At 40.3% G+C, this 27,239-nt stretch overlaps 1 protein-coding gene and 1 long non-coding RNA gene across 4 annotated transcripts in view; both read left to right on the forward strand.

The window, feature by feature from the left end:
* The first annotated feature begins 882 nt into the window (after positions 1-882).
* Positions 883-2,523, forward strand: LOC125961302 (uncharacterized). Its single transcript, XR_007471842.1, has 3 exons — positions 883-982; positions 1,071-1,131; positions 2,343-2,523. It is a non-coding gene; the product is annotated as an uncharacterized LOC125961302 (long non-coding RNA).
* A 3,039-nt stretch (positions 2,524-5,562) lies between these two features.
* ARHGAP28 (Rho GTPase activating protein 28) overlaps positions 5,563-27,239 on the forward strand; it is a 146,887-nt gene continuing 125,210 nt past the window's right edge. For all 3 annotated transcript variants that reach the window (XR_007471828.1, XM_033439376.2, XM_004275946.4), the window contains exon 1: positions 5,563-5,959. Coding sequence is in view for 2 of the 3 variants with exons in the window: in XM_033439376.2 (XP_033295267.2) it covers positions 5,784-5,959 (176 nt within the window). In the remaining variant the exon portion in view is untranslated. The remainder of the gene's footprint in view (positions 5,960-27,239) is intronic.

The following is a 27,239-nucleotide window of genomic DNA, read 5'->3' on the forward strand; positions in this document are numbered from 1 at the left end:
ATATGCTGGAATATCTACATACTACATAATACTTACTGCCGTGTCACTTACACTTGGGTCCCAGAGTTTGTGAGGCTTTCTCAGGTAAGCTTCATTATGTGAATTAAGTCTGACTCATCCCTCAGTATAGGTTCTGAAACACCTTTGGAATTCTGAAGATCAGGTTGTTTAGTCTTGAAGGTAGAACTCAAATGATGCTTCTGTAAAGGCTGAGGTAGAGGACAGGGGACAGGGGATAGTGAACAAGAGAGAAGGGAACCCACATGTGCTGAGCATCTATGATATGTTTAGCACCATGACTGGTGTTCTCAAGATGCTATTCAACTCTTGGAGGAGATACCCCACTTTTCAAATTAAGAAATTAAAACAGGGAAAAATTAACACAGAGAGTAGGTAGCAAATTCAGAATTCAAACTCAAACTCAACTCTGTCTGACCCTCTTTGGTCTACCACTCTGCCTCCTCTGTTTATTTGGAAAGTGCAGAGTCTTTGTGCACCTGTAGATCACGTATGTCACTACCCTTTAATACCTTATATATGTGATTCCACTGACAAATTTACAAGGCAGAATGAAATACTGAATTAACCTTCAACACATTCTTAGAGCAGTTAGTGAACTGCATATACTTATATGTGTGTGTGTGTGTATATATATATATATATATATATACACACACACATATATATATATAAATAAAACATAAACTTTGAACTCATTATTGTGCATTGAAAATACGTGTAATTCCTTCTTCATTTATTACATTTTCATTGTCATTATTATATGCTAGTGATATCTATCCTCCAATGTTTTAAACAGGTTTATGGAAAGTTGCCACAAAGAAGCATAAATCCTACCCATCTCATTATATTATAAAGGAGGAATGGGCTTTGAATCTCAACAAACGTTTTATGAAAGAGAACTATAATACTTACGAGCCTGGATTCAGGGAGCCAGACTCCTTGGGTTTGAACCCTAGCTTTGGTATGTCCTAGCCTGGGTGACCTTGGGCAAGTTACTAAAGCCAGTTTCTTCAACTGTAAAATGAAGATGCTAACAATATTTATCTCAGTAGGCTGCTGTGAGTGTTTCATGATTGGTGTTCCGATGCCTAGAACAGAACCAGGCACATGGTAAGTACTCAGTAAATGTGGGCTGTTTTGTTTCTCTTACATGTGAGGAAATAGGTCTGCAGTTCAAACTTGCTCAGGTCCGGGTGTTCTGTTGTGGCAGAGTTGGTGCTGACACCCAGGTCTCCTGTTCTCAGTCCACTGCTGGGCACTGCAGTGACCACCAGAGCGGTGCAGTGCAGCAAACGAGAATTTTCCCTCTACTGTTGCCCCTAGTCTAAGTAAACTGAAAATGCTATTTCTGTGCACTGAATGTCTACTGTCTACCATAAGGGCAATCTATCAGCCCAGTTCCCAGATGGAGAATCTTTCCCAGGGTCCCTGTTCACCGCCGAGTCAGCGGTCACAGTCTTGGGCTGTCATCCCCCAGCCCAGTGGTTCCCAGCAAGCCACAAAATGTAAGCAAATGCTACCAGGTCCACAATCCCATATCTGTAATTCCGAAATCCAAAAAGCTCTCAAATCTGGAAGCTTTTTCTTTTTTTTTTACATCTTTATCGGAGTATAATTGCCTTACAATGGTGTGTTAGTTTCTGCTTCACAACAAAGCGAGCCAGTTATACATATACATATGTTCCATATCTCTTCCCTTTTGTGTCTCCCTCCCTCCCACCCTCCCCATCCCACCCCTCCAGGCGGTCACAAAGCACCGAGCTGATCTCCCTGTGCTATGTGGCTGTGGAAGCTTTTTCTTAACTCATTTGACTGTAAAATTCTTTCAGACCTGAACTTATTTGGCGACACAGCACCTGAACTGACGTGAGTTTATTTATTGTGTGTACCTATCCCTCATAGTGTGAGTCCTCGCACAGTTGACTGCAGATGTGTTAATGCTTTTGCCCACAGGGTACTGCCCAGATCTCAAGGGGATACCTATCAGCCAAGGTCTTGGCAGGAAGGGATGGGGTACTCAGCCCAGGTGAATGAGCAGAGTTTATTAAAAGGACTGTCTGTAAAGGTGTGGGTGGGGTGAAGGAACAACAGGGATGTTGCAGGAGGGCAGAAGGAGGGATTACGTGATGAAGCAGAAGCTGTTACCACCCCTAGGCGTGAAGGGACAGATGGAGATAGAGTTACGGGAATCCAGAGAGAGCAGCATGGGAGAAGGCTGCAGTTAGGAGCTCTGGCCTTGGGTAGAAGGAACCAGCTGGCAGCAAAATAGAGAAGAAGCCTGGGAAATAAATACCCAACCTGGTTTTTCCGTCTCCCTCTAGGTCTTCTGCTGGAGCCTCTCTTTGATCGCACCCTATCTGAAGCCAGAGGCAAGAGAGCTCACAGATGCAGACCATAAAGTGAGCCACTGGCACCAAGCAGGGGCATGAGGGTGGCAAGTGGATCTGAAGGGCAAAAGGTGAATATCTTGTACAGTGTATTCTATAAAATCTAATACATGCTCTCTACCACATTTATGAAACTTGAAAACTCACGAATGCTTAAAGAGTTGTCGTTTATTAAGTCAACAGCGTGTATCCACACTCAAAAAATATTAATACATACACGTGAAACTTTTTATTAGTTTGCAGTGCCATAGAGAATTATTATAAATGAATCATTTATAATAATTCCTTGGCTACCCTGAAAATTGCAACTATCGCACTCAAGAGGGCTATCTCATTCACTGATTCATTCATTGACTCATATATTCACTCAACAAGATTCCTTACTGAGTGCCAACTCTGCAAAACATGGGCTCTGAGATGTAAAGATAAAAATGTGACACTAGCACTTTCAATAGCTTACAACTTAGGAAAAGACACTAATGTTTTGGAAAATAGTAATACAATCCTAGCACAGTTTCATCTCAAATCTACCTTGCTGCTGTGGGCTCCATTCTGAGATTTTGTGGCCACATCTGGGCTTGGTGGGAAACACCACTCTGCCCTGTTAGCCCCGTGTGATGAGTGCACAGGAGCCAGGCGTGAGCTCAGCGCACACAGGGCTCTGGCTGACTGTGCTTTCACTGTAGGGCAGAGTGGGGTGGTCCCCACTGCAGGAGAAAGAGCAGTTTCCTCAGGAGGGCAGAAGGAGGGGTTCCTTTGGTTTGGAACACCTGAGAAGGCTTCGTGGGGGTAGGTAGGGGGTTTTGAGGATTTCCAGACAGGAAAGGACAGAGAAGAGCAAAGGCAAAGGTAAGAATGCAAGACAGGCTGGTGTAAGTGGGCCACGGAGACTTGGGAGTAAAAAAGTAGTAGGTGACCAAAACAGATTAATGAGAACCTATTCTAAGGAACTTGGACTTAATTTTGTAGCAAGTGGGTTACAACTGAGGGTTTTTGAAAAGGGGAGGTCCTATGTTTTAGGAAAATCACTTTCCCAGCACTTTGAATGTCGGGGAGGGTTGAAGAGGAAGGTGATTGAAGGTAACCTGTGTCCAGGGAAGCTCACTGTCACCCAGGAAAGAGACGGTGACGCTAGAACAAGGACAGTGGTGGTGGGAATAGAATTGAAAGAATGAGAAAAAAATGACAGATGTGATCACTGTTTGGAGCGAGGACCCCAAGGGACTCCAGGGTGTCTAAAATATGAACACTCAAGAGAAAGCGGAGAGCCGCTGCAGCTGGCATGAGGGAGAGCTCTGCAACATTGCACATGAGTTATGGAAAAAATATTTTCAAGGAAGTACCCTGCAGGTATTTAAAATTGTGAGTCTGTAGTTCAGAAACAAACAAACAGAAAATGCCAAGGAGAAATTCCATGCCCAGAAAAGGTTCCACTACTATAATTCCTTATGGTGATTCCAAAATTCAAAAAGCTGTAAAATTACACGTTTTTAAAAGTTTAGTGTCAAAACTTGTGTGGTGACAAACCTGACCTTCATAAATGTAAGGGTATTAACAGACTTTATTTATCCCACTTAGGGTCCATTTATTTGCTGAAGGAATAATATATTTGAATACAGGGTTCTGTCCCAAATCGCACTGGACAGGAGGTGTTCTATGTTAAATGGTGCATGCACCAAATTACCTTTTAAAAGTAAAAAATATTTATAAATTCTAAAACATATCCCATTCCAAGGTTTTAGATGAGGCATTCTGGACGTGTATCAATACTTATACTATTTCTTTATTTCATATTTTAAGAAAGTATTCTCTTAGTTTCAATGTATTTGGCATTGAACACAGTCGGTAAACAGGTGCCTCTTTGTAGCTGCAATTTTTGGAGAATGAAGCATTCTTTGTGCCCAATCCATACACTGATGCTTCCCAAGTTTGTTTATTCAGAAAATTGAGATAATAATACTACCTACCTTACAGAGTTGTTTAAAGAGCTAATGTATAGGATCCAACACACAGCGAGTAAGTATTTTAGTAAATGTTATTATTATCCCACCCTTTTAGTCAACAAAACATTTTCTAAAAAGCATTTTGGATGAATTTTTTTTTTTTTTTTTTTGCTTTCCCAATCTCTGGAAGTGCAGTGAAAACAAATGTCTCCTTTCTTGATGAATGTGAAGGAAGCAGCAGAGGGAATCAACATTTCTTGAGAGCTAGCATGTACTTGATGCTTTTGACCCCACGAGAAGAATATTCTTCTCCCCGTTTCACAGATACAGAAACAGATTCTGAGATGTTAATAGCAGGATCCAGGTCACCCCTCAGCGAGGGGTGAACTCAGTTCTCCTTCCAGTCCGCCTGCTCCCAGCTGAGCGTAAGAGGCAGAAGGTAGAATGCCTTGTCGGGGTGGGCCTCTATGTAGCATTCTACTGCTTCTCTTTTTCATTGGCTAAAAGAATGTTCTTTCCATATGTGCTGTTAGTCTGATGGAGGTAAAGACGTACTTCAGACCCCAGATGTCTGACTATACCCCCTTTTATCCACCTCCCTGCCAGACCCCAGATCCTCCCTCAATAAAGCCCTCTGGGAATAACAGGCTCTCTTCCCAGAGCGATCAAGTCTAATTTGCAGGCCAGCTGAAAGCAGGATGTGAATTTGAGCGGCATGGGGAGGACGAAAGGGATGTGGGAGTGAGGTAAGACCCTGATGGTTGGGGCACCGAGGGTGAGGGAGGGAAGTGTCCTGCTTGTCGTAAGAGGGCATTACCTGCCCGCAAGGAAATCACGTTGACTGGAACTGGACTAAGTAAACAGCAACGTGACCCGGTTCTTCAGTTTTTGATGTGGAGGCTTTCAATGAGACGGCGTCGCCTCTTCTTCCTTTCCTCGCCAGCCCGCGCACGTTGGAGCCGGCCCCTCTGCTTCTCAGCCGGGGCTCCCCAGGCGCCCTTTCTTTCTCTGACTTCGGGCTGCCCAGCAGGAAATGTTCCTAGCCATGGGACAAGCCTCCCGTTTGAAGGGGTGGGGCTGGGGGTTGAGAAAAGGAACAGGAAAAGAAACAAAGCAAGCAAAACTTTACTAGAGCAGCCAGCCCGAGCCCCTAAGCATCGCGGCGGGTTTCCAGTTTTCTAGACGCAGGGATCCCACACCCCACTTCCCCCGTCCTCGGCCGCCTGCACCCCGACGCCCCGCCTCGCCCTCCCCGCCCCACCCCACCCCAGGGGGCCTGGTGGGCGTGTATTTGAATCCGGGCTAATCGGCGGCCGGCGGGCGGGGCGGCCTGCCCGCGCCCCTGACAGCCCAGCGGCGGGAGGAGCCCCTCTGCCCTGGGAGCCGGACGGGCCGCGCCTCCCCGCCGGTGACCGGTCCGGTGTGCTGGCCCATGCTGGTCCCCGCCTTTGTTCTCGGGCCGGAGCGGAGACATGCGCGGCTGACGATGGAAGTAGAGGACTCGGGCGGCGTGGTGCTGACCGCCTACCACTCGTACGCGCGCCCCCAGCCGCCCAGCTCCGAGCCGCGCTGCGCGCCCCGGGCCGCCGCCAGCCACCCAGGCAGCAGGTAACCCACCGCGCCGAAGGGGCAGAGGTCTCCTGGGCTGGGGTGGGGGTGGGGGGTTCATATGCAGCTGGGTTTTCCGACGGAGCGTAGGACCACTGTCGCTTGATTGTTGTTTCAAGTTTTGGAGGACTGGATGAGTGAGCCTCCCGTTCTTTGTATTTGTCCTTGATGGGAAGTCTCAGCCGGCAATGGCTAAAGACGATGGCTAGGAGAGGTCAGCAGCGGAGTTGCATTCTTGGTACAACTTGCTGATAATAGGCATATGCCTGATGTCTGCCAAATTCACCTACTGAGCTATTGGAGAATTAAAAAAAAATTTTAAAATGAAACAGAAGGGGAAAATAAAAAAAAAGTAAAATATATTATCTTAATTCTCAGACACTATCGAGAATGTATTTAGTAACTGCATTTCACAGGAGCTAAAGCGCAGCTGGAGAGTCTCCAAAAAGGAAATCTCAGTAGACTTTTAAAAACAATTTTATTTCTAGATTTAAAAAAACCTTCCAATTGTATACATTGGTGTCACTATTATTGCTAATGTTGACTCTGTCTATAAATGCAATTATAATTTTCCTTTGGATCAAAAGAGGTTTGAAGGCTTCTCACTATGTGCATTTTAGATTTAATATCTATGTTAATTAATTAATGTTAGTCAATCTATCAGTGTTCATCTATTTGATGCAAGATCAAGGCCAATGAGACTTCTATTAACTAAACGAAAATGTTAGACCGTTAGGAAGTTTCCTTCTGTGGACAAAAATATTCCACTAAGTGAGATGATTTGATATCTGACACATATTTAGGAGAAGTATTATTTGTTTAAATGTGACTATCTGCAATGGATCCATTGACAAATGGTTTTCTTTACGAGTGGGGAGATTTGAGCAGTGTGCTTTTTGCATGTTTATTTTCAGTCATTTTTTCCTCATACTTTTATCTTTAGTTACGTGATAAAGATTACTTGTTTCCTAATTTAATTGACTTGCAAGGCTTTCAACAGATTGTGACTTTATTTCAAGAAATATCCTCTTGGCTAGCATCCATGCGAAGAGCAAACTGCATTGGCATGAGATCTGTGTTGGGCTTGGCTAACAAAGAAAATATTGTTTCTTCCTAAAAGAGCAGCATGAGTGATATCTAATTTTTATATACAGACAATGAGAAAATAACATTTTTCTTCCAGTTTTAAGAGCTGTGCACATTATTTTAAAGGCTACTTGAAGGTACAAACTTGCATTTGTCTTTGGAGTGTTTTCTTTTCTAAACATGATCCTTGACTATAGTTACTCCTATTATGAGTAACTAAATAGATATACGTGATTTGGTGAGAAGTGGGGGCCAGGTTTGTGCATTTTTAGATGGTCCTGGTGTAGCTGTCCTGTCTGTAGCTCCCTGCAGCTGTCTGGGAGCAAGAGCCAGATTGTGCCATTTGGGCAATCCGAAATTATATCCCTTTCCATAGCAAACTGGAGAAGTTCCATTAACTCAGCATGTGGTCTCGTGGAATAATAATATACGAGAGCAAAAGAGTTGCCTATCATAGTGTTTTACCATACATTACCAATTAGATTTATGTTGTTCCAAGTTTGCATTTTTGGTGACTGCCCTGTACCCTCTGTATGGGAGCCTTCGTGCTACTCACCCTCTGATGCAGGAGATAGACGACCCCCGCCCCCTACAACTAAATTGTGAGAGAAGAGCTTAATTCCTTGGTTCTCAGTAACAGCGATCAAAAAGAGGTTCCTGTATTTACAGGGAGCCTGAGGACACAATCAATCATGCGTCTGGTAACAGAAGTAATCAGGCCTGAGTTATTAACCTTTGACTCACTAACTACTGATCAATACTCCCTTTCAAGCCAGGGAGCAAGATTGTATTGTTCCACTTATGAAGAGAGCACTCTCTCTTTCAAGAATACCCTTTCCTTTAAATTGCGTACGTATGTGTAATGTATTTGTGGAGTAGTGACCAGTATGGCACTAGGAAGCATGGGCTATTGTATCTGACTTTCTAAGTATCATCTTTCTTTAGCTCTGAGTAGCATAGTTTCATTTCAAAGCAAGCCATCTCCTTATTTTCCAAGCCCACATACTTCATCTAACTTTATGTGCTTTTGATTTTTTTTTTTGGCCTATTTTTTCCACTAAAATATAGTCTCTCTCTCTCTCTCTTTACTATTCTCTTTTCTTCACTATTGTATCCCAAGTGCCCAGAGTAGTGTCTGCCCACTGTAGTAGCTCAATAAATTAATGAATTCCTACCAAATGGCCAAGATAAAATGGAAGGATTTTTAACAGTATGTCAACGTATTTGTACCTACTATGTGCCAGAAACGCAATAGGCATTAGTGATACAAAGAGAAATGAGATGAAGAGCCTGCCTTGAGAATGTAGCCCTTGACCTTTCAGACCAATAGGATTTTTAGAAAAAAGCTTGAAATAAGTGGCAACATTTCAAAATCAAGAAGCTTCAGATATAAATCTGGACGTCAGCTTCCCATTAAAAACAAACAAACAAACAAAACCCCCAAAGGATCCAGCAACTGAGGCTTCCATGGGCTCCATTACACACCTGTCCCTGTTACTCTTCAACACTGAAGGTGGGTGTCCATTGTAATTTCTTTTGGGGCCTGCCCATTTTATTTTATTAAAGTGAGTAGCCAGTATAAAGTGTACTTGCCAGTTACTCAGGCTTGGGGTCAGACTGCCAGACGCTGTTCATCACTTACACCGTTTCCTACCATGTGACCTTGGGCAGCCTGCTTCAGCTGCTTAGACTAGCATCCGACACCAAGGAAGCACCTGATAATTGTTAGCTGCGTTATTACTGTTACCGCTTTGAATCACAGCTGTTGACGTAAAGAGGAATAGAACATTTTTGGTACCTATCCCCCAAACTTACTCATTCAGGGAAGAGACTCAGGAGTACGAAGCATTTGTTGCGAGGAGGGAAAGCAATTCCTTATTTCACAAACATTCTATATTTGCATTCTGTTGTAAGGATAAAAGAGAACGAAGGATTACAAATTCTCAGTTCTGTTGAAACAAATGGTTAGAATTATCTTTAGAATCATGTGATTTTTAGAGGAACTAAGCTCCTAGACCCTTATTCAGAATCGAGAGTGAAATGTTAACATATGTTCAAAATGATTTCACTTACAAAATGAAAGGTAGCTGAAGATGAAGCTAGAAATCTTGTTTTTCAAAGATTTCCTAAGTTATATACAAGTAACATATACAACATTTTTTAGTGAATGTATAGTATAAAATGGCTATGAGTATTTCTGATGTTTATCTCAATATACCATAAACTTCCTGAAAGAGGACAAAAATAGAGGAGGAAAAGAGCCAACTGTTCCTGAAAAACAAATATAGAAGCTTCCCGAGGTTATCCTAGGAATTCTAATTCTATAGCAATGTTAAAACTTTTGTCAAGGGCATATTGTTTCCTAATAGCATAACTGTTCATTATAATGGGAATGATTTGATTAAAATGGAATTAGTGATGAATAGAAAGTAAATATTTTGTTTGTGGAAAAGACTAGAGTTGGCAACTTCTCCCCTCCTTTAAAAAATGTTTGGAACCGTGGTCTCTATATTCTGCAGCCAGCAGAAGTGGGACCGAGCCATACCTGCCCTTGAACTCCAACCCTGTATGGCCTTCCCTCTCCAGTAAGTGGGTTTCTTTTTTTTAACCTTGGCAGTGTGCAGAGAAAGAGAGGTAACACCCCCTATTCCTCTGCACCAGAGCTCAGTATTTCTACCATGTAAGCAGGGGTCTTGCTGGGGCTGGGGGAGCCAGAAATGGCAATAAAAGTTTGTTGACCTGGGCTAAAAAAAAAAAAATCCAGGAATGTACCACATATTTAGTGGTACATTCCTAGATTGAAATTAATTAATTAGAAAGACGTTTATTTCAAGGTGCCAACTCTTGTTCAGTTAAGCATTAATGTAGGTCTGTGTGAGCTTACAAACATATACACAGGTACACCAAATTCTGGGGCATAGTAGGTATACTTTTCTAGAGGATTCAAAAAGCGTAATGGAAATAGGATTCTTAGGAGAGAATGAGGTATTTATAGGTCATTCTTTATGTGATAGCTGAAACCAGAGTTGGTGGCTCTGGTTTCTTTTTACAGTGGGGTCCCTGCTGATTGTAGGTGCCTCCATATGTAGAGCTGTTGGAAAACATCTGGCACATTTCCTTTGATCGTGTCATTTGGCTTAACATTTGGCCAGTTGCTCTGTCCATTTTTAACCTGCTCATTTCCCCCTGATCTTAATCCTTAATGTATCTGAAAAAATTCAGGGAACTTAGAGTGTTGTAGAATCATTTTCATGTGGATGAAAATGATAACTTTCCCTTAACTTTTTATTTTGATGTAATTTTAGGCTTCCGAAAATTTGCAGAAGTGGTGCAGTAAGTTCCCATGTAACCTTCTCCAGCTTCCCTAACCTTCCCTAAGATTAATATCTTGCAGAACTGTGTTCTATTATCAAAACCAAAAAATTAACACTGCTACAGTGCTATTAACTAAACTATAGACTTTGTTCTGATTTCACCAGTTTTTCCATTAGAATTGGAATTTTTCTGTTGTAGAATTGAATCGGGGATCCCACATTTGATTTAGCCGTGACTCCCAAACCTCCTACAATCCATGACAGTCTGTTGTCTTTTGTGACTTGGCACTTTTGGAGTACCAGTTGGTTGTGTTGTAGGAAGTCCCTCAGTTTGGATGGGTCTTATGTCTTCTCATGACTGGATTGAAGTTATGTGTTTTGGGTGAGAATTCCACAGAATGATGTCAGGCCTTTCAGTGCATCATTTGGGGGGTTCACGATGTCGCTGTCTCGTTAATATTGATGTTAGCTCTGAACACCTGGTTAAGGTGTTGTCTGCCAGGTTTCCCTATGTAATTAATAAACATCTTGGGAGAGATACGTTTTGACTGTGCTAACATCCTGTTTCTCCTCAAACTTTCCTCCTCTGATTTTCACGTCCATCTACAGATCTTGCCAGTAATATTTATTACAGTGATGTTCTTAATAGTGATTTTCAGTTTTTCTCAGTCCTCCTACGTTTGACTTATTTTACATACTATAAAATCCACATTCAGTATTCTCTCTAATTTTATTATTTGTGGCTTTTTCTGCCTTTAAAAAGTCAACCAAATGTAATCTAACCTACTGGTTTTTTCAGTTTTGCCACAAAATACAATAAAATGGCTTAGTTTTATCTGGTCTGAGTTCATGAAACCTATAAAGATAAATTCCCTAATTTTAAAAATCTATGATTTTTTGAAAGCAAAATTTTATTACAGGCTTAATAGAAAAAATAATCAGAAAGTTGCTAAATTAAATGCTGTGTTCAGAGAGGGTGGTTATTAGGTCCCACTTTGCCTGGCACTTGTTACTGAGGCTGTCCTTCTGTTTTCTTGGTACTATGCTTGCATCTGATGGGAAACATTTTCCCCTTACCAGTGTTCCAGAGATGTTACTTAAACATTTACAAATGTATCATAACTAAAGCAAACATTCTAATTTGCATATAATCAAAATTTCTTCTTACTGCATCCTAAAACCAAACTATTTCACTTTTGGAGTCATATCCGTTCTCTGTTTTCTCAATCTGTGGTCTCTAGATATCAGTTCTAGCAAAGATTAGAAGTAGAATGTTATATAGAAAAGCAAATGAAGGGAGTAAAATGTTCCTCAGAAGAAAATTTTGGAAATAAAGTTTATCCACTTAAACAGTAGACTTCATTTTGTTTTTAAGCCTCTTTGGATGAATATATGAAGTCAAATCTATCTTTAGTGCAGAAAAGAACCTTTTCTAAACGACTATCATCAAGTCAGTAAGAATTACAGTGCGGTGTAGTACAGGCACTGATTGAGATGTGGATGTTTTGCTTTACTAGTAAATAGCCTGAGAGTGGCATGGACATATATACACTACCAAATGTAAAATAGCTAGCTAGTGGGAAGCCACCGCACAGCACAGGGAGATCAGCTCCGTGCTTTGTGACCACCTAGGGGGGTGAGATAGGGAGGGTGGGAGGGAGGGAGACACAAGAGGGAGGGGATATGGGGATATATGTATACTCGTATAGCTGATTCACTTTGTTATACAGCAGAAACTAACACACCACTGTAAAGCAATTATACTCCAATAAAGATGTTAAAAAAAAAGTAAATAGCCTATATTGGTGTATTGTTTTATTGATTATATAATTTAAATATTATTTATTATCATTGTTGTTGTTTTCCTTCTTTTCAGGCAGACCTTAAAGCCTTTAGCAGTACTTTTGTTCTTTCTAATATTGCTATTTTTAACATGCTTTGTAATTTACTTTTGATTAGATAATCAAGCTTGTTGGAACTGTTGTAAAGAAAATGCTGCTCAAAGAACTAAAATGTATAATCTAACAAAAGGTTTTGATAGCATTTATTTCAGTTTCCTTGAGAATTTTTTGGTTTGCTTGTTTGCTTTCAGTTTCTTGCTATGTTCTGGTTACTTTAGTTAGTGAGTTTTGTATAATGTGTTGTTCTTTGTAATGGGGAATTTCACGTATCCATTTCTTTGTGATTATTAGAGGATGTGCATCAAAATATTAATATTGTGTCCAAAAGTGCCTAAAGTGGGAACTAAAGAAAGTAGTAGATTGTTTTACTATATATCATCTTCCTAAATATCTGTGGTTTATGACACATTCTTTGAGTATCAAATGTGTTATATCAGTCTTCAATAAATGAATATTATAGGTAAAACTATCCATTTGACAGGCATTAAGTGCCAAGTAATTCCAAGTGTGGGAGGACGTATGCTAATATCAAGTTGAGAACCAGCTGTGGTGTCTCATGTTACTCTTAAAAACTAATTAAACCTATGCATTCCATTTCTGATCCCTTCGATGAATAGATGATGACTGCACACAAACACACAATACCAAAGACAGAAGGAGAAGGAGAAACTGGAAACCAAAGGCAGAGTAGTATGTAGTAGTTTTAAATTGTGAAACACTTGAGATACATTTGTAGTATTTTAATAATTCTAAGTTGTGGTGCTGATTATCTTTTACGTATAAGAGATAAATCTTTATTCCTATGTTAAATTTTGTGGTCAGACACAAAATTTGCTTTTGTACATCTGTAATGTATAGGGACAAGAATTCCTTTGAAGTTTCCTGTTCAGTATTCATTTATGAAAATCAATTTAGAAAACACTGGACAGTGCCTTTGGCTTTATACAAAGGCCCATCAATGGATTTATATTTTTATAGAGCTGTAAAGAAACCTGACAGGTGTTTAGAAAAAATGTTAAACATACTAAAATGACATTATAACTGATAATATGATATTTGATCTCTTTCCTCCCCACTTTTCCCTGCCTTCATTACCATACTGAAAAATTCACATAGTAGCCAAAGTTAACAGGTCAGTGGTTGGGACTAAACCCATATTTAAGTGGCTGCGCTGTAAAGGGAAAACACAAGAGGATAAATGTAGCTAAAGAAGTAAGGACTAGACCTCCTTTCTGAAGACTTCCTTCACAGTAGTAGCCAGAAGGGTTTTTACCTACCATAACAATAATGATCCGTTGGTAATTCATCACGCACAGTCCTGCGGTGTCAATTCTTTAAAAAAAAAAGGTGCCAGGTTTTATTGATAGCTTACTGAGCCTGACATGCACTATCTCATTTAATCCTCACCACAATCCAGTGACATGGGAGGAATCTGAGGCACAGAGAAATAACCCAAGATCACACAGCAGGATAATGACAGTCCTTCTAAAACTGGTGCTTTTAACCCGTTATTTAAATCTTGAAACATTATTTAGTATATCGTGGATTTAGTCTTTTTCTGCCGCAATTTGGTTATAAGTTTATTGAGAGCAGGGACAGTATTATCATATCCCTGCCTAGCAACCAGCAATACTAACTTTCACATAGTAGATATTATACTCAGTTTTGATTTAGTCTTTCCTTTTGCAGTCATGTCTATTCTGTGTTAATGGAATGAGCATGGAGCGAGTTAAATATGAATGGATATAAATAGTTTGAGAAATTTTGTTGCCACTTGAAGTAAAATAATAGGATTTTTTAAAATTTAAAAGCTATATACTTGACCATCTTGCAGTCTTATTTAGGTAACTATTTTAAAATAGACAGGGCTTCCCTGGTGGCACAGTGGTTGAGAATCCGCCTGCCGATGCAGGGGATGCGGGTTCGTGCCCCGGTCTGGGAAGATCCCACGTGCCGCGGAGCGGCTGGGCCCGTGAGCCATGGCCGCTGAGCCTGCGCGTGCGGAGCCTGCGCTCCGCAACGGGAGAGGCCACAATAGTGAGAGGCCCGCGTACCGCAAAAAAAAAAAAAAAAAAAAAAAAAAAGACAAAATGTGCTACAGAAGTCATTCAACTTGACCAGAAAAGTGAGATCCAAGCAATGAGTTATAGGAAATCTTCCTTAGGGCTCTTTTTTAGGCAGAAGGAAGGGAGGGCAATTTTTAATCCTCTAACCCTTAGGTTCATGTTCTTAGAATTTTTCATGTTAGTTTTATTAATCATTTTCTTTAACTACTAAGATAGATTTCTATGGTTAAAAACATATTTTTCACTTTGTTCCTTCCATGTGATTTATAACATAACAGTTCTTAATGCAGGTTGAGAAGCAATGCTCCATGAGAATTAATGGGGTTTTCCTCTCCTGTCTCCTAATATTCAATCATTTTCAACCTCATCTTGATTTTGAAGCCAACCAAGGGACAAGCAGGTCCTGGACCATGCCTTTGTGAGGACCAGTTCTGTTCAAAATGTTACTCAGAAACTTAGGATAAGTTAAGATAGGTTGTGCAATCCAGTCCGGACCCTGAGCCATCCCTGGTCTCCCATCAGCCTGAGCACAGTCCCTATCCCTCAGTGACCTTGGAGCCATGGATAATGCTGAACCTAAATTGGGCTTCAAGGATTTCTGTTTAGGAAACAAACTCAGGGCCCATTGTAGTCTGGACTTGAATCTTCCGGAGAGGTCAGAATCAGAGTGGCCTCCAGGCACTTGTGTTCATTTTCCGAGGTATTCATTTTGATAGCTTTGTTTTTTAGAACACTGTAACTACAGAGGCTGGACAGTTATTTTAGTTATACCTAAACAGTGTGGTCTGGACTTCTCTGCCAACTGCCATGTCATTAGAAGTCTTCTCTAACTATTTTTAACTAGCCAACTTGTTCAGAGTGTATTACTAATAGGAACTAAACATCATGAAAGACCAGTAATGAGTGAGGACTAATCTCTGTCGTACAGCTGGGAAGCAAAGTATGGAAAAGTGTCTTGTCGAAAACCTCACAAGGAATAACCAACTTGTTGAGCCAGGCTCTGAATTTGTTCTGCTGACCCCTCATCACCTGCTTGCATTACCACGGCACCTACTGAGGCCCACAGCATGGACCAATGTGTTCTGGGAGCAGTCAGGCCGCCAGCAAGGAAAACATGGAGGAGGGGAAAACTGGCTTGCAGATGGGAGAACATTAAAGGTCTAGGACTGGAGAAAAGGTGGTGACCGTTAATGAGAACGACATTTCCTTAGCTTCCTTTCAAACACTATTACAACTCCCCTTGCACGTTATCTCACCAAACGTAACTTGGAGAGTCTCGAAAACACACTTGCTGTGACTTTTCATTGGCATCTTAAAGAAAAACATTTGCTGACCTCAATAGAGTAAGCAATTAAATGGGAAAAGAGCTGACTGTAAGTTTCCGTAGATTCTGTTTTGAAAAAACAGAGGATGCCTGGCCCCTGTGATTTTTAACATACCACAACTTAACTTCTCTCCTCCTCATTTACAAAGCTCAGTGATTACAAGGTCGACTTGGCAACTGTTTTTGTAAAGTCAAAATTGTGCTTAGTTGCAGAAGGCTCCACTCCAGAGGACTCCCACCTCTTCAGTTGCTGGAAGCATGTAATTGGAAAAAGCAGGCCCTGCTCTGCTTGTTTAGAGCTGTGTCATCCTTTGTGGGGCAGTGAGTCAACACCAGCTAAAACAACATGAGTCATTGCTTAGAAGAAGCCCAAGTGAAGCTGATTTCAATTATACTTATCCTAAACAAACATGATACTTCTCTTATCCAGACTCTTAAAAAAGTTCTTATTGTGGGAGTTAAAAAAATTAGCACCAGTTCTCTTTAGTATTCATGGAAGTACTTTGCACTCAGAGGACTTTTTAATGGGTCTTAAGGAGGCACTCTCTTCAGTTAATCAAATTTTACACTGATTTATTCTCTCTTCTGTCTCTTCCACTCTCCAACCCCACCCTGCTCATACCCGATTTAGATCATTACTATTTTAATCTGGTTTCAGAGCTGTTGGATTAAAATCCACAAAATCAAAATTGTGATCTTGTAACTGTTTGCTCCTTCTGTTCCAGGATCCCCCAGTGTCTTTTTTTCTCTGGAGTAAAACAGGTGGCTTTAAGGCGCATCGTGACTATCTGGAAGGCTAATGCCCTTGTCCAAGTAAAGATGATGAGAGCCTAGACTAGGGTCGTTCGAATATGGATGGAAGGAAGTAATGGAGTCTTTGGGACAACAAGCAATGAAGTTAGTATGATTTGGTAATTAAATGCATACTGGGGACCAGGAAAAAAATCTTGAGTTTTTGTTTTAGTGTTATTAACTGAAATTGAGAATTCTGGTGGATGAGCAGATTGTGGATGGGAGAAGTTTAGCCTGTGAAATTTTGAGCTCAGTGTATATACCCAGCTGATAGCTGGCTATACAAGTTGGAAGCTTGGGAAGGAGATCAAGGCCAAGACTTCTAAGCTATTTATTCGTGGGAATCTTCAGCATTTGAGAGGTAGTGAAAACTGGGACTGGATGAGATCTGGCAGGAGAGAATAGAGAATAGAGTCTCTATAGAGACAGCAGTGGAGCACAGATGGAAACCCGGGGAGCAGTGCCAGTTAGGGAAAAGCAGAGCTTTGGGAGCCTCTGTTGGAGACCCAGAACGGGGCATTCTGGAAGCCAAGGCATTAGGTTCAGAATGAGTGGACAACCATATCAAGATAGCTAAGTGACCAATAAGGTCAAGACTAAAAGTTGTCCCCCGGATTTGTAGTGTGGATAACAATGAAGATCTTTGTGAGCATGGGTTTAATGGAAGCGAGAGGTGGAAGCCTGTTTGCTGCAGGTTGAAGAGTGAGTGTGAGGTAAGGAAATAGAGGCAGCAAGTGGAACCTGTTGTAGAAGCTTAGCTTAGAGAAGGTGAAGAGACCAAAGGGGGGAGCTTTTAAAACTTAGCAAAAAGAGCTGAAAATTAGCTAAACGTCAAGAAGGAAACCTAGCATTTCTAAAATGCAAGATTTAAACACATTTAGTCTCCTATTTATAATCCTTTGATAACATTTTTGCATTTAGGATGAATCTTTATCACTAGCCCCACAGTAGTGCTTAAGCACTTCTGGAACAGGAGCATTGTCTGTCTTCTTCATTGCTGAATCCTTCACTACCTTCCCCCCCTGCCCCCCCCATTAAAGGGCCTGGCACTCAGCAGAGTCTTAACAAATTGTTGCTGAGTAAACACAGTGGGGGCTGATTTGTGGAAATGTGGCCTCTTCTTGGGTTGAGAAGCATTACTTCCTTTGTGAGGTCTTCCCTGACTGCTTCCTCCTCAAGCCGTGTTGGTCACTTCCACCTTTGTGCCTCCTCTACCTCTACATTCTTCTAGTATTGCACTTACCCACTACTTATGGTAGTACTTACATAGCTGACCTGGAGTTTGTTGATGCCCTGGACCATGTCTCATTCATCTCCGTGTCCCTGGCCTAATTCAGTGACAGGTACATATATGCTTTTTGAGTAAATTAACAATTTATTCATTAAATAATGGTGAAGGTAATATTCCTTTTAAATATATGATGATAGTTTCATAATTGCTATTATTTTTGACCCTGGAAGTATTAGAAATCTTGGATTGGTGTTGTGTTGGAGAATATACTGTTCTGACCTTGCATACTACCTGCTTTCGCAGAATCTGATAAATTAGCCTTTAGTCATAGGATAACATAAACTCTTGGTAATATGCTTTGAAGTAAAGAATGATTAATAAAAATCATCATCTCTCCATGGTGGACCCAGGCAAAATTGGGAAGTAAGCAAATTTGTCTTTGGTGCCTGCTCAATTTGCTTTGGCTTGCCTGGGCCCTTCCATTTTCCTTTGCTGTCTCAGATAGGGATCATTTGATTACTACTAGGGGACTATCTGCTTAACACTTGAGGCATTTTGCCTTTCCAAAGCATATATACATTTTGTAACTTCTAATGGTGAAATTCCAGGTCTTATTCAAGGAAGAGAGGCAAGATCTTTCGGTAGGAAGTCACAATCCTCAATGCACATCTTGTAGAACTGAGATTGGCTATGTTTTCCTACAAAAGACCAGTATTTTGGGCTTTGCTGGCCATACAGTCTCTGTTGTAACTCCACCATCATTAGCATGAAAGCAGCAATTGAGAAACCAATAGACATGACTGTACTATAGTAAAACTTTATTTACAAAAATGGGCAGTGGGCTGGATGTGGCCTGTGGGCCCTAGAACTCAGTCCCCTAATGTAGACAGCTTCTTGATCTGCCTACTCATGAAACTTGTAAGCCTATAATAGCAAGATACAGAGAATTTATTCTCTAGAATACATAAAGCTGAAAGGAACTGGGGGTTGTATTAGTAACAACCTCTCACCTTTCAGCTAGGACATTGAGTCTCAGAGTGGTGACTTTTCAAGGTCACAAGGAGTCAGTGGAAGAAGATCCCAGACTATTCAGAACCCCCAGGTCTTTAGCTAGTGTTCTCTGCCCTGTTCAGTTTGTGTTGGATATGAGTTACATTACCTCAAATATACTATCAGACTGACATTTGGGGAAACTGTCTTAGCTCACATGTTTTAAAGGAATGAAAGACTGAGAGAGAGAGAGAAAAAAAAAATTAGGAATTCAGTGGTAGTATTCCGGAAACCAAACCAAGGGTTGGCTAAGAAATAATGAGGGTTATACATTTAGCAAACAGGTTAACTGATTTAAAAAACCAGTATATTGAATGCTTTGTCCAAATAATAGTTCTAACATTGTAAGTTTGTGAAAAAAATAAAAATTTAACTGAGAAAATAGAGACCTCTAGATTCTCTGTCATTCAGTTCATTCATCCATTTATTCTTTCTTTGAATTTCTTTCTTAGCACGTATCTTTTGAGTATCTTCCCTGAGGGCACTGTGAATGATCACAGCTAAACAGGATGGAGTTTCCGTGGTTGAGGGGCTGTTAAGGGAGCCTGAGACCATTGGGAACCATGTCTGATTTAGCTTCATGCCTCTGGAGAGAACACAGACTTTGCTTCCTAGAGGAGTGGTGTTTTAGTTGGGCACGTGGACATACTGGGTGATGTGGGTATCCTGGTGTATGGGTAGGGTGTGCAGCAAAGAGAGGGTATACAAGGGGGCTCAATTCAGCTTGGATGTACTGAGAAATGTGTGAGGGAAGTAGTGGTAACGTCTATACAAATATTTGCAAGATTTTATTTGTGGGATGGGATTGGCTCAATGAGTGAATTGTCAAAGAGATATTAACTGTCATAGCCAAACCAATGAAAATAAATTAATGAGAGTACCTCACCTTGGGAGGGTGTCTTAAACTCTTTGTACATTTCTTTAAAAATTAATGAGAATTTGTTTTGAAAGAATCAGACTGAAGCATAAAAGTAATTCTTTTAGAACTTTATTACCCACCCCCCTACTCTACTCCCCCAGTCAAATAACCAATACAAAGTAGCTTATATCTTGGGAGTAAGTGGCTTAATGATAATCGCAAACATATGCTGGAATCCTAGTGGTTCAGCCAAAGTCCCATCTTCAGACTTCACATTTAGCATAGCTTTTATTCCCATTAACTTGGCTTGCAGTGGGGTGACACAGCTGGGTATTGTGGATGACAGAATTTTCCTAGTGTTGTGCCCCAGAGGGATACAGGGCAGATGGGGGAGAAGACTAATTCAACACTAATGAAACCCTGACCCCCACATGCATTTTGGTAATTCCATGAAGGCAGGAATGTTACTAATAACAGAGCAGATTTTGTAGGTCATCTCAAACTTGGTCAGCTGCAGTTAAGCCTGTGGCTGCTGGTGTTTGGAATGCACCCCTATTTGTTTTTGGAAAGTGGTGAAGGAGATTCAGTTACAGGTTTTCCATCTTCCTGGAATTATGCTACTCCTAGAATAGAATTCTCCACATACCCAAGTGTGATTGGACCTCAAATTTAGCAAGTATTCAATTAAACGAACCATTTACTGTATCAATACCTACTTTGGGGAACTATTTTACATCCAGAATATCTTTTTTTTCTGGTGTTAGGGTGAATTTTTTTAAAGCCAAATTACAAAATGTATTGTCAAAATTATTTGATGAACTATTGAAGCAAGGTAACTTTTCACAGACAGCATGTGTAGCAAATACTATCTTTTAATTTGGTATTCATTGCTCAAAGATATACAAATGAAGGCAAAAAGTGATATATTTTATGTTTCCTTGATACTTCTAGCTTGTGCACCTGAGTTGTATTTTTACATACTGAAATGGGAAGAGTTACTTACTTTTTATCATGTAGTTCTTAGCTTTTTCAAGTCATAGAATGCTTCGAGAGTCTACTAAAAGCCTTAGACCTTTATGAAAAGTACACATATGTATGCTGTACAAGTTTGCATGCATTTTCAGGTGATTCGTGGACCGCAGGTTGAGAAGATATTGGTCAAGAGATATTTCCTCTCTTTTTTTTCTATCCAGGGTATCTTTACATTTACAGTTATCAGGACCATTTCATATACCTGGAGAGTATACTTAATAGTATTCAGAGTGTTTCCCTAGGACTTGAGTTGAGCTTTGAATGACTGCTGGACAAATTCAATATAAAAACAGATAGAATGCCTGCTGTTCTGTGTGTCTCCCCACAATTAGGACACTTCTGGGTGGCATTGCTGTGATGGCCAGCGTCTGGGCTTGGGCATTTCTGGCTGATGTGAGAAAGCCAATAGGGCAGAAGCAGGGGTGCCTTGGGCTTATGCGATAATACCTGTATGAATAGGATGTTTCTGTTCTCAGAAGTGAAAAATGTTGGCAGTCAACATTTAACGAGATCAGGGCACAAGAAGGTACTGAGTTTTAACCATTCTCGAAGAAGGTGTAGAGGAAACAAAAGCCTTTCAGTATTTCACACATGAGGGGTGGGAAATTGTATAATTGTTTTCTAATAGGAAGACAAGGTAAATTAATCCACCCCGCTTTTTTTTTTACCCTCATACCCACAGTCCAAGTTCAGTGTCCTGAATGGGAGTTTGCTTGGTGTTTCTAGTGCTTTCCTTGGATCCCTGTGCAGGTGTGTGATCTGCACATGAGACCACCAGTCCCTAGTCTTGTGTGCCAAGACAGAGAGGAAAGTGTTTGCTTTTGTAAGTGAAGCATTTCTGCGATTGGAGTTAAAGCTTCTGGTACATCTCTGACCAATATAATTGTAACACGAGGAAAAAAATGTTTGAGCTGAAAGTTAATCAGAGCAAACAACTGATCTGGTCTGTTTGCACATTATCTATTCAGTAGCCGTACCACACTGAAAATAGATTCAAGAAAGGTGAGCTGAAGTCATGAGTTGCAAATTTGTAGCATATCTTCATAGGAAAGTTAAAAAGGTAGCAGCCAAACAAATACTGCTGTTGCCTACAAACATTCCCTGCCTGGCAGCATTGTCCAACAGATTTCTGGACTGGACAGATATTTCTCCTTATACAGCGTTTTATATCCTGCCTTGATTACATATATAGCCTGTTCATCAGGCAGTTTATAGCATATTTGAGGTCCCAAGAGCCCTTTCTGCACATCCTCCTTCCTTTGCTGGGAGAGCCTTCTCCCCAGTCCTCACCTGGTTAAGTCCTGTCATCCCTGGGTATTGGACCACAGCTTCTGTTGTCTAGAAAACCTGCCCTAATACCTTTTCCTCTTCTCTTCCAGTCTATGTCCAGTTTCTCTCCTTTGTGCTCCCAGTGAACCCTGGGCCTACTGCTGCCCTCAAGTTATTATTCTTGATGATAATGCTGATGTGACTTCTCTGTAGCTGCCCCCTGTACTCCACTGCTCGCAGCCCCCTAAGAGCTGGAGCCACGGCGTGTCTTTATGATCTCAGTGTCCAGCAACATGCTCCATAAATGTCTGTGAAATGGAGGGAAGGGGGCCATGTATGATTTTTTTTTCCAAAACTAGAAAACAAACTAATCAACTCTGGTTAAAATTTATTGTAGAAGACAGTTTCTTACAATAAGAAAGAGAAAATGAAACACTGAAGAAACACAGGGAAATGCTAATCAGGGTCAGGTTCCACATGGTCAGTTGCTTATGCTTTCACTTTGTCAGATTTTCTCTCTTGTAAAGAAAAAAATCCCTGGCAGGTAACAGAAAAGGGAAATGCTTTTGTTTTTCAGACTGTAAAACTAGAGTGTCCATGACCTCATTTGAGACAGTCGTTCTCAGAGATAATGTGTCTCCTGTTAAAATGCAGCATCTAATTTAGGACTCAGTAGCCAGGGATGATTCAGAGGATATTAGAGGATATAATTTTAAAGACTGGAAAATAATGGCCATGAGGAATATACATAGAAATTGAGATTGTTGGGACTGGGGCATAGAAAGGCAAAATGAGCCGTGCCAACTGGGTCAACAAGAAGCCTCAAACCGGTGGGCACACACATACTTTACTGGGGTGTCTGAAGTATCTACTGGTTCTCTACTGGGGTGTCAAATCTGGAGGTGGCACTGCCAGGCCCAGTAAGAGCAGCGGCAGCAGCTTCATAGATCACAGAATACAGCAGTGCTGTCTCTGTGATGGTGTAAACTATGGTATTTGCTATGTAATTTTCCTTTCTGATTTTAGTTTGATTTCCTTTCCTTGAAATTCTCTAGGGTTATGAAGTTAATTGACAATTGCTAAGACAAGAAACCAATTTTTCTATTATAAGAAGTAGCAAAGTCCCTCTCGTTTTGAAGACATGCCTACAAATCTTTTTAAAAAATTCCAGGTGTCTGGGAAGTCCAACTTCATAAAGTAGTGTTTAATTAGAAAGGAAGGAGAGCTATGTTTGTAGAACAGACCAATTTGATTATACTTTAACTATTAAATAGATTAATTTTCAGGGTGGCCATTCTCATTACATGCATTTAATTGACGTTAAATTGTATTAAGAATTTAATTTTAGCTCCCTTTACGAATCCGCCAATGCCCATTCACCCTTGGTAGACTAATAAGATTTCTACTCAGACATGCTTTTATTAATCCTCATGTCTACTCTGGGAGGAAAGCATGAGTGGAGCCAAATGGAATTCTTTCCCCTACTGAATTTAACAACCACAGTTTCTGGAACTGTTGCAAAAGAATGTGAACATTATCATAACTTATTGGGTCCTCAGACCCAAATTCAAACAATGAAGCAAAACAGACCTCCTTATCTATTCTGATTGTATCACTGGCATCACAAGTAAACCAAGGACTTAGAGCTTAACTTTCAAATTCGAGCTTTTGTTTGATCCTGTCTCTAACTCCGTCTCTCACAGTCTTTTCTGTCTACATCTGAGACCATTTGTGTCTTCAGTTAACACAGACCTCGTGCGGCGTAGCATAGGTTCCAGGCTCGACAAAACCAGTTGCTGAATTCACTCCAGCCTCTGTACAACGAGAACCATGTCTAAACAGAAGGGACTCTGTGAGCTGGGCTCGGGATGCTTCTCATCTGGTGCAAGGTCAGTTCTTAGCTGGAATTGCTGTGTGGTAATTGCCGTGTGATACACAGGCTCTGCCTCCTCAGCTAAAGAGCACGGACAGGTGACAATGAGGTCACTTGTTCCTCTCCACACTTCTTTATCATCTTGGTCACAATTCAGGAATGCAGAGAGTAGTCTTCTAAGAAATGCCTCAGTATCATCCCACCAAGGTATGCGTTTATTTTTCCCACTTTATATGCTCATAATCATTCTATGTGATTTAGTCTTTGACTCACTGATTGAGGATGATTTTTTTCTATTGTTGCTATAAACACTATACATAGGAGTGTGATGAAGTAAAAATAGAGCCTCAAGCGTCTCAATAAATCAGTAGCTTTTGTGTCTTACAGAAGTATCACTTAGTCAAGTGATTGTGAGTCTAGGCTATAATTTGGGAGGGCACAGTGAAATAAGAGCCTTGGGATACCTAGGTGCCAGTGTGAAATGGTACCTGAGGGCTGATTTTGTAGTGTTTTTAAATTTTTTTTTTAAGGAAAGTGTCCTTGAAAGAGACTATTAAATATTTCTTCTTACTTTCAGTACAATATTGCAATTGTAAAAGGTTAAAGTAAAAAAAATAATTCGACATGAGAGCCACTGCTTGTGTCTAATTAAAAACAAATCTTCAAATTAGCCTTTCAAAAAATTTTTTAGACATTCCTATTCTCTCTAATGTAAAGGGACAGTAAGAACAAGTATCGTGTTTTCAGTGAGACCAAACTGAAATCAACTATATTTTTTTCCTCTCTGTCCCCTATCTGTATTTGTGATTCATGGGGATAATGCAATCATATGATTTAGTCTGTATCACACAGTAAAGTTCCAGCTCATTCAATAAGTGCAGTCCATAGTTGGAAGGAATAATATATAAAACCTCACACAGTATGAGGTTTAGTTAGAGACTGACCTTTAAAAATTATTCTTAGTAATATGGGTATTGTTAAGATAATTGAAAGGATGACATTTAGAGAAATGGAATTGAATGCTTTGAGGTGTCTTCTTTTTGCTGTTGTTTTAAAGTTTGAATTCTGATGGTCTTCCCAGAGCTGTGGCTTCTGCGTGTGTCTGACTCTAGTTGAGTTTCATCTTGAAACATTTCACCCCAAGCATACCGATTTTTGTCTTAGTAAATATTGTCCCTGTCCATAAAAGACAAAGAGATTACCGAAATTCCTATAGGAGTGTAATTGTAAAGCTGACATACAGAGACATGCTCGTTTTTCATGATTAAGATTTGGTCAAATTTTGGTCTATGTGTTGGTGAACATGTGCTTAAGTGTCACCTCATCGCTCTAAAATATGTGATACAATTGATTCTCTGTTTGCAATGACTCCACCTTTGTTCACGATATCTACTTATCGCAAATAAGACCACTTTCATGAAGGAACAAGGTAACAGGTAACTAGGAAGTAATGTCTATTTAAAACATTATTATAGAATGGAATGTATAATTTGCCTTTGGCCATGTGACTCTGAAGCTGTAATTACTTTCCTTACATCTTTAATGAAATTCACTTCTTTCTATTAAATGTGATTTTCAAACCTTATAGCAGTTTCTCCCCAAAAGGTACCACACATCCAAAGCAACTCTTATAGAGAACCCTTTAATGATATGTCATTATCATAGTGAGATTAAACCTCTTTGGATAGCTGAGGCCATTTAGTGGAAATTAAAGATGAATACAGTTCTATGTTGGGTATCAAAATCAAGATAAGTTTAAATACTAAGATCTGCAGAACATGGTCAAAACTTTGAAGTCACTAAGCAGGACATTGTAGGCTATTGTCTCCCTCATGCCGATTTACACTGGCATGGAGCACTTTCCAGAACTAGTGGTCAACTATACCCTCGAACATCTGTAGTTATGTGGACCAAGATAAGAGTAAAACAATGCAGTCCAGTGCTTCAGGGCACGTTAACTGATCTCCTGTGGATGGAGGGCAGGAATTTCCTCCCTTCTCTCTGTAGGTCAGTTTTCCAAGGATCTTCATAAGCAATAAGGTGAATGAAGCCTAGGAGCTGGGAAGCTTTATTAGTCAGCTGAGTTTCCCAAGTAGACTGTACGTCTGAGTGGATAATTTGATCCAAGGGTAGGGTGGTCAGGGGTTTTGTGTAAGGAGACCAAGAGTAAATAATTTTCCAGAAGAATAATAAAGCGCTATGGAGAGAGCATAGGCCTACTAAGTCAATTGCTGAGTTGGGGGCATTACTGGAAGTGTAATGTGAGAGAGTGAATAATGAACAGTGGCTTGTTTCCAAAAAGTGACAATGGAATCCTTAAGGACAGAAGTGTCACTAGAGTGGCTATTATAGAAAAGAAAGTATTGGAGGAGGAAAGGGAGTAATTTGGCAAAAGGACTAGAGGGAAATGAAGTCTTTGAAGGTAGGAAGAGGCAGAAAAAAGGGAAATGGGGAAAAGCACCACTGAGCTCATTATGGTAAAAACAACTGATTTTAGGATGAGGAAATTAAAGAATCAGAATTATTAAAGCCAAATGCAGCACTTATCAGTTTTTATGCAGATGTTGATTCTCAGAAGATGAATAAGAGATCATTTGAAATTCACATGGTGATGTACAAAATCCTGTAAAGTGTTTGAGAAGAAAAAGATCAATAGAACTCTCCCTTTTATGAGCATATATGATTTTAAACTAACATTTATTGAGATAACTTTATGTGGCTTTAGTTGCACAGAAAGTTTTTAAATTATATATGTCTTGAAGTAGGGAAGGAGGGTGTTTGTTTTGTATTGATTTTGCCTTTTAGAAGTTTTAGAGTTAATCAGTAATCCTAATTAATTCTACAGGTAGAAAAAACTGAGTGAAAGATTCTTGTTGAATAGAAAGCTTGGGGATGGGACCGTGAAACAAGAAAAAATGTGCATAAAGATAACGGAATCAGTGCTGACAAGGAACAGCCATTGGTGGTTGTTGGCATAGACCAATAGCTTCTGGAGTTGCTAAAAGGAATGACCTGAAACTAATACAGTAAAGAGATTGGATCTGAATTTTGTGCAATTTGACTTGTGCCAATTACACTGGTTGTGCATAAGTAAGATGACTATATACTTTCTTGTCCGAAATGGGACACTTTTAAAAGTGAAAGTAGGTGCTATACAATCATGCCTGGACAGCAGGTATAAACTGAGATTTTCCTAAACCAGCACATGTGGTCACCCTGTGCCTGAGCCCAAATACTTTAAAATGTATTCAGCGTTTTCTAAAATGAATATCATTCCGGGACAACATTTAAGCAATTTTTCTGTATTATCAATAAGCACCAAAAAAATCAGTTTAAGTTAGTGTATGTCTCAACTATTAGGGTTCATATATTGGTCACAAAGAAACTGGACCATTTTGGTCATAAGTCAGTTTCACTTTCACCCTCTCCAGTATTGAAATAATCAACTCTGTTACCTTTTTTTTTTCCTTTTAGTGGGCTTGT

This window comes from Orcinus orca, chromosome 15, assembly GCF_937001465.1.
Source record: "Orcinus orca chromosome 15, mOrcOrc1.1, whole genome shotgun sequence".
Classification (NCBI taxonomy): domain Eukaryota; kingdom Metazoa; phylum Chordata; class Mammalia; order Artiodactyla; family Delphinidae; genus Orcinus; species Orcinus orca.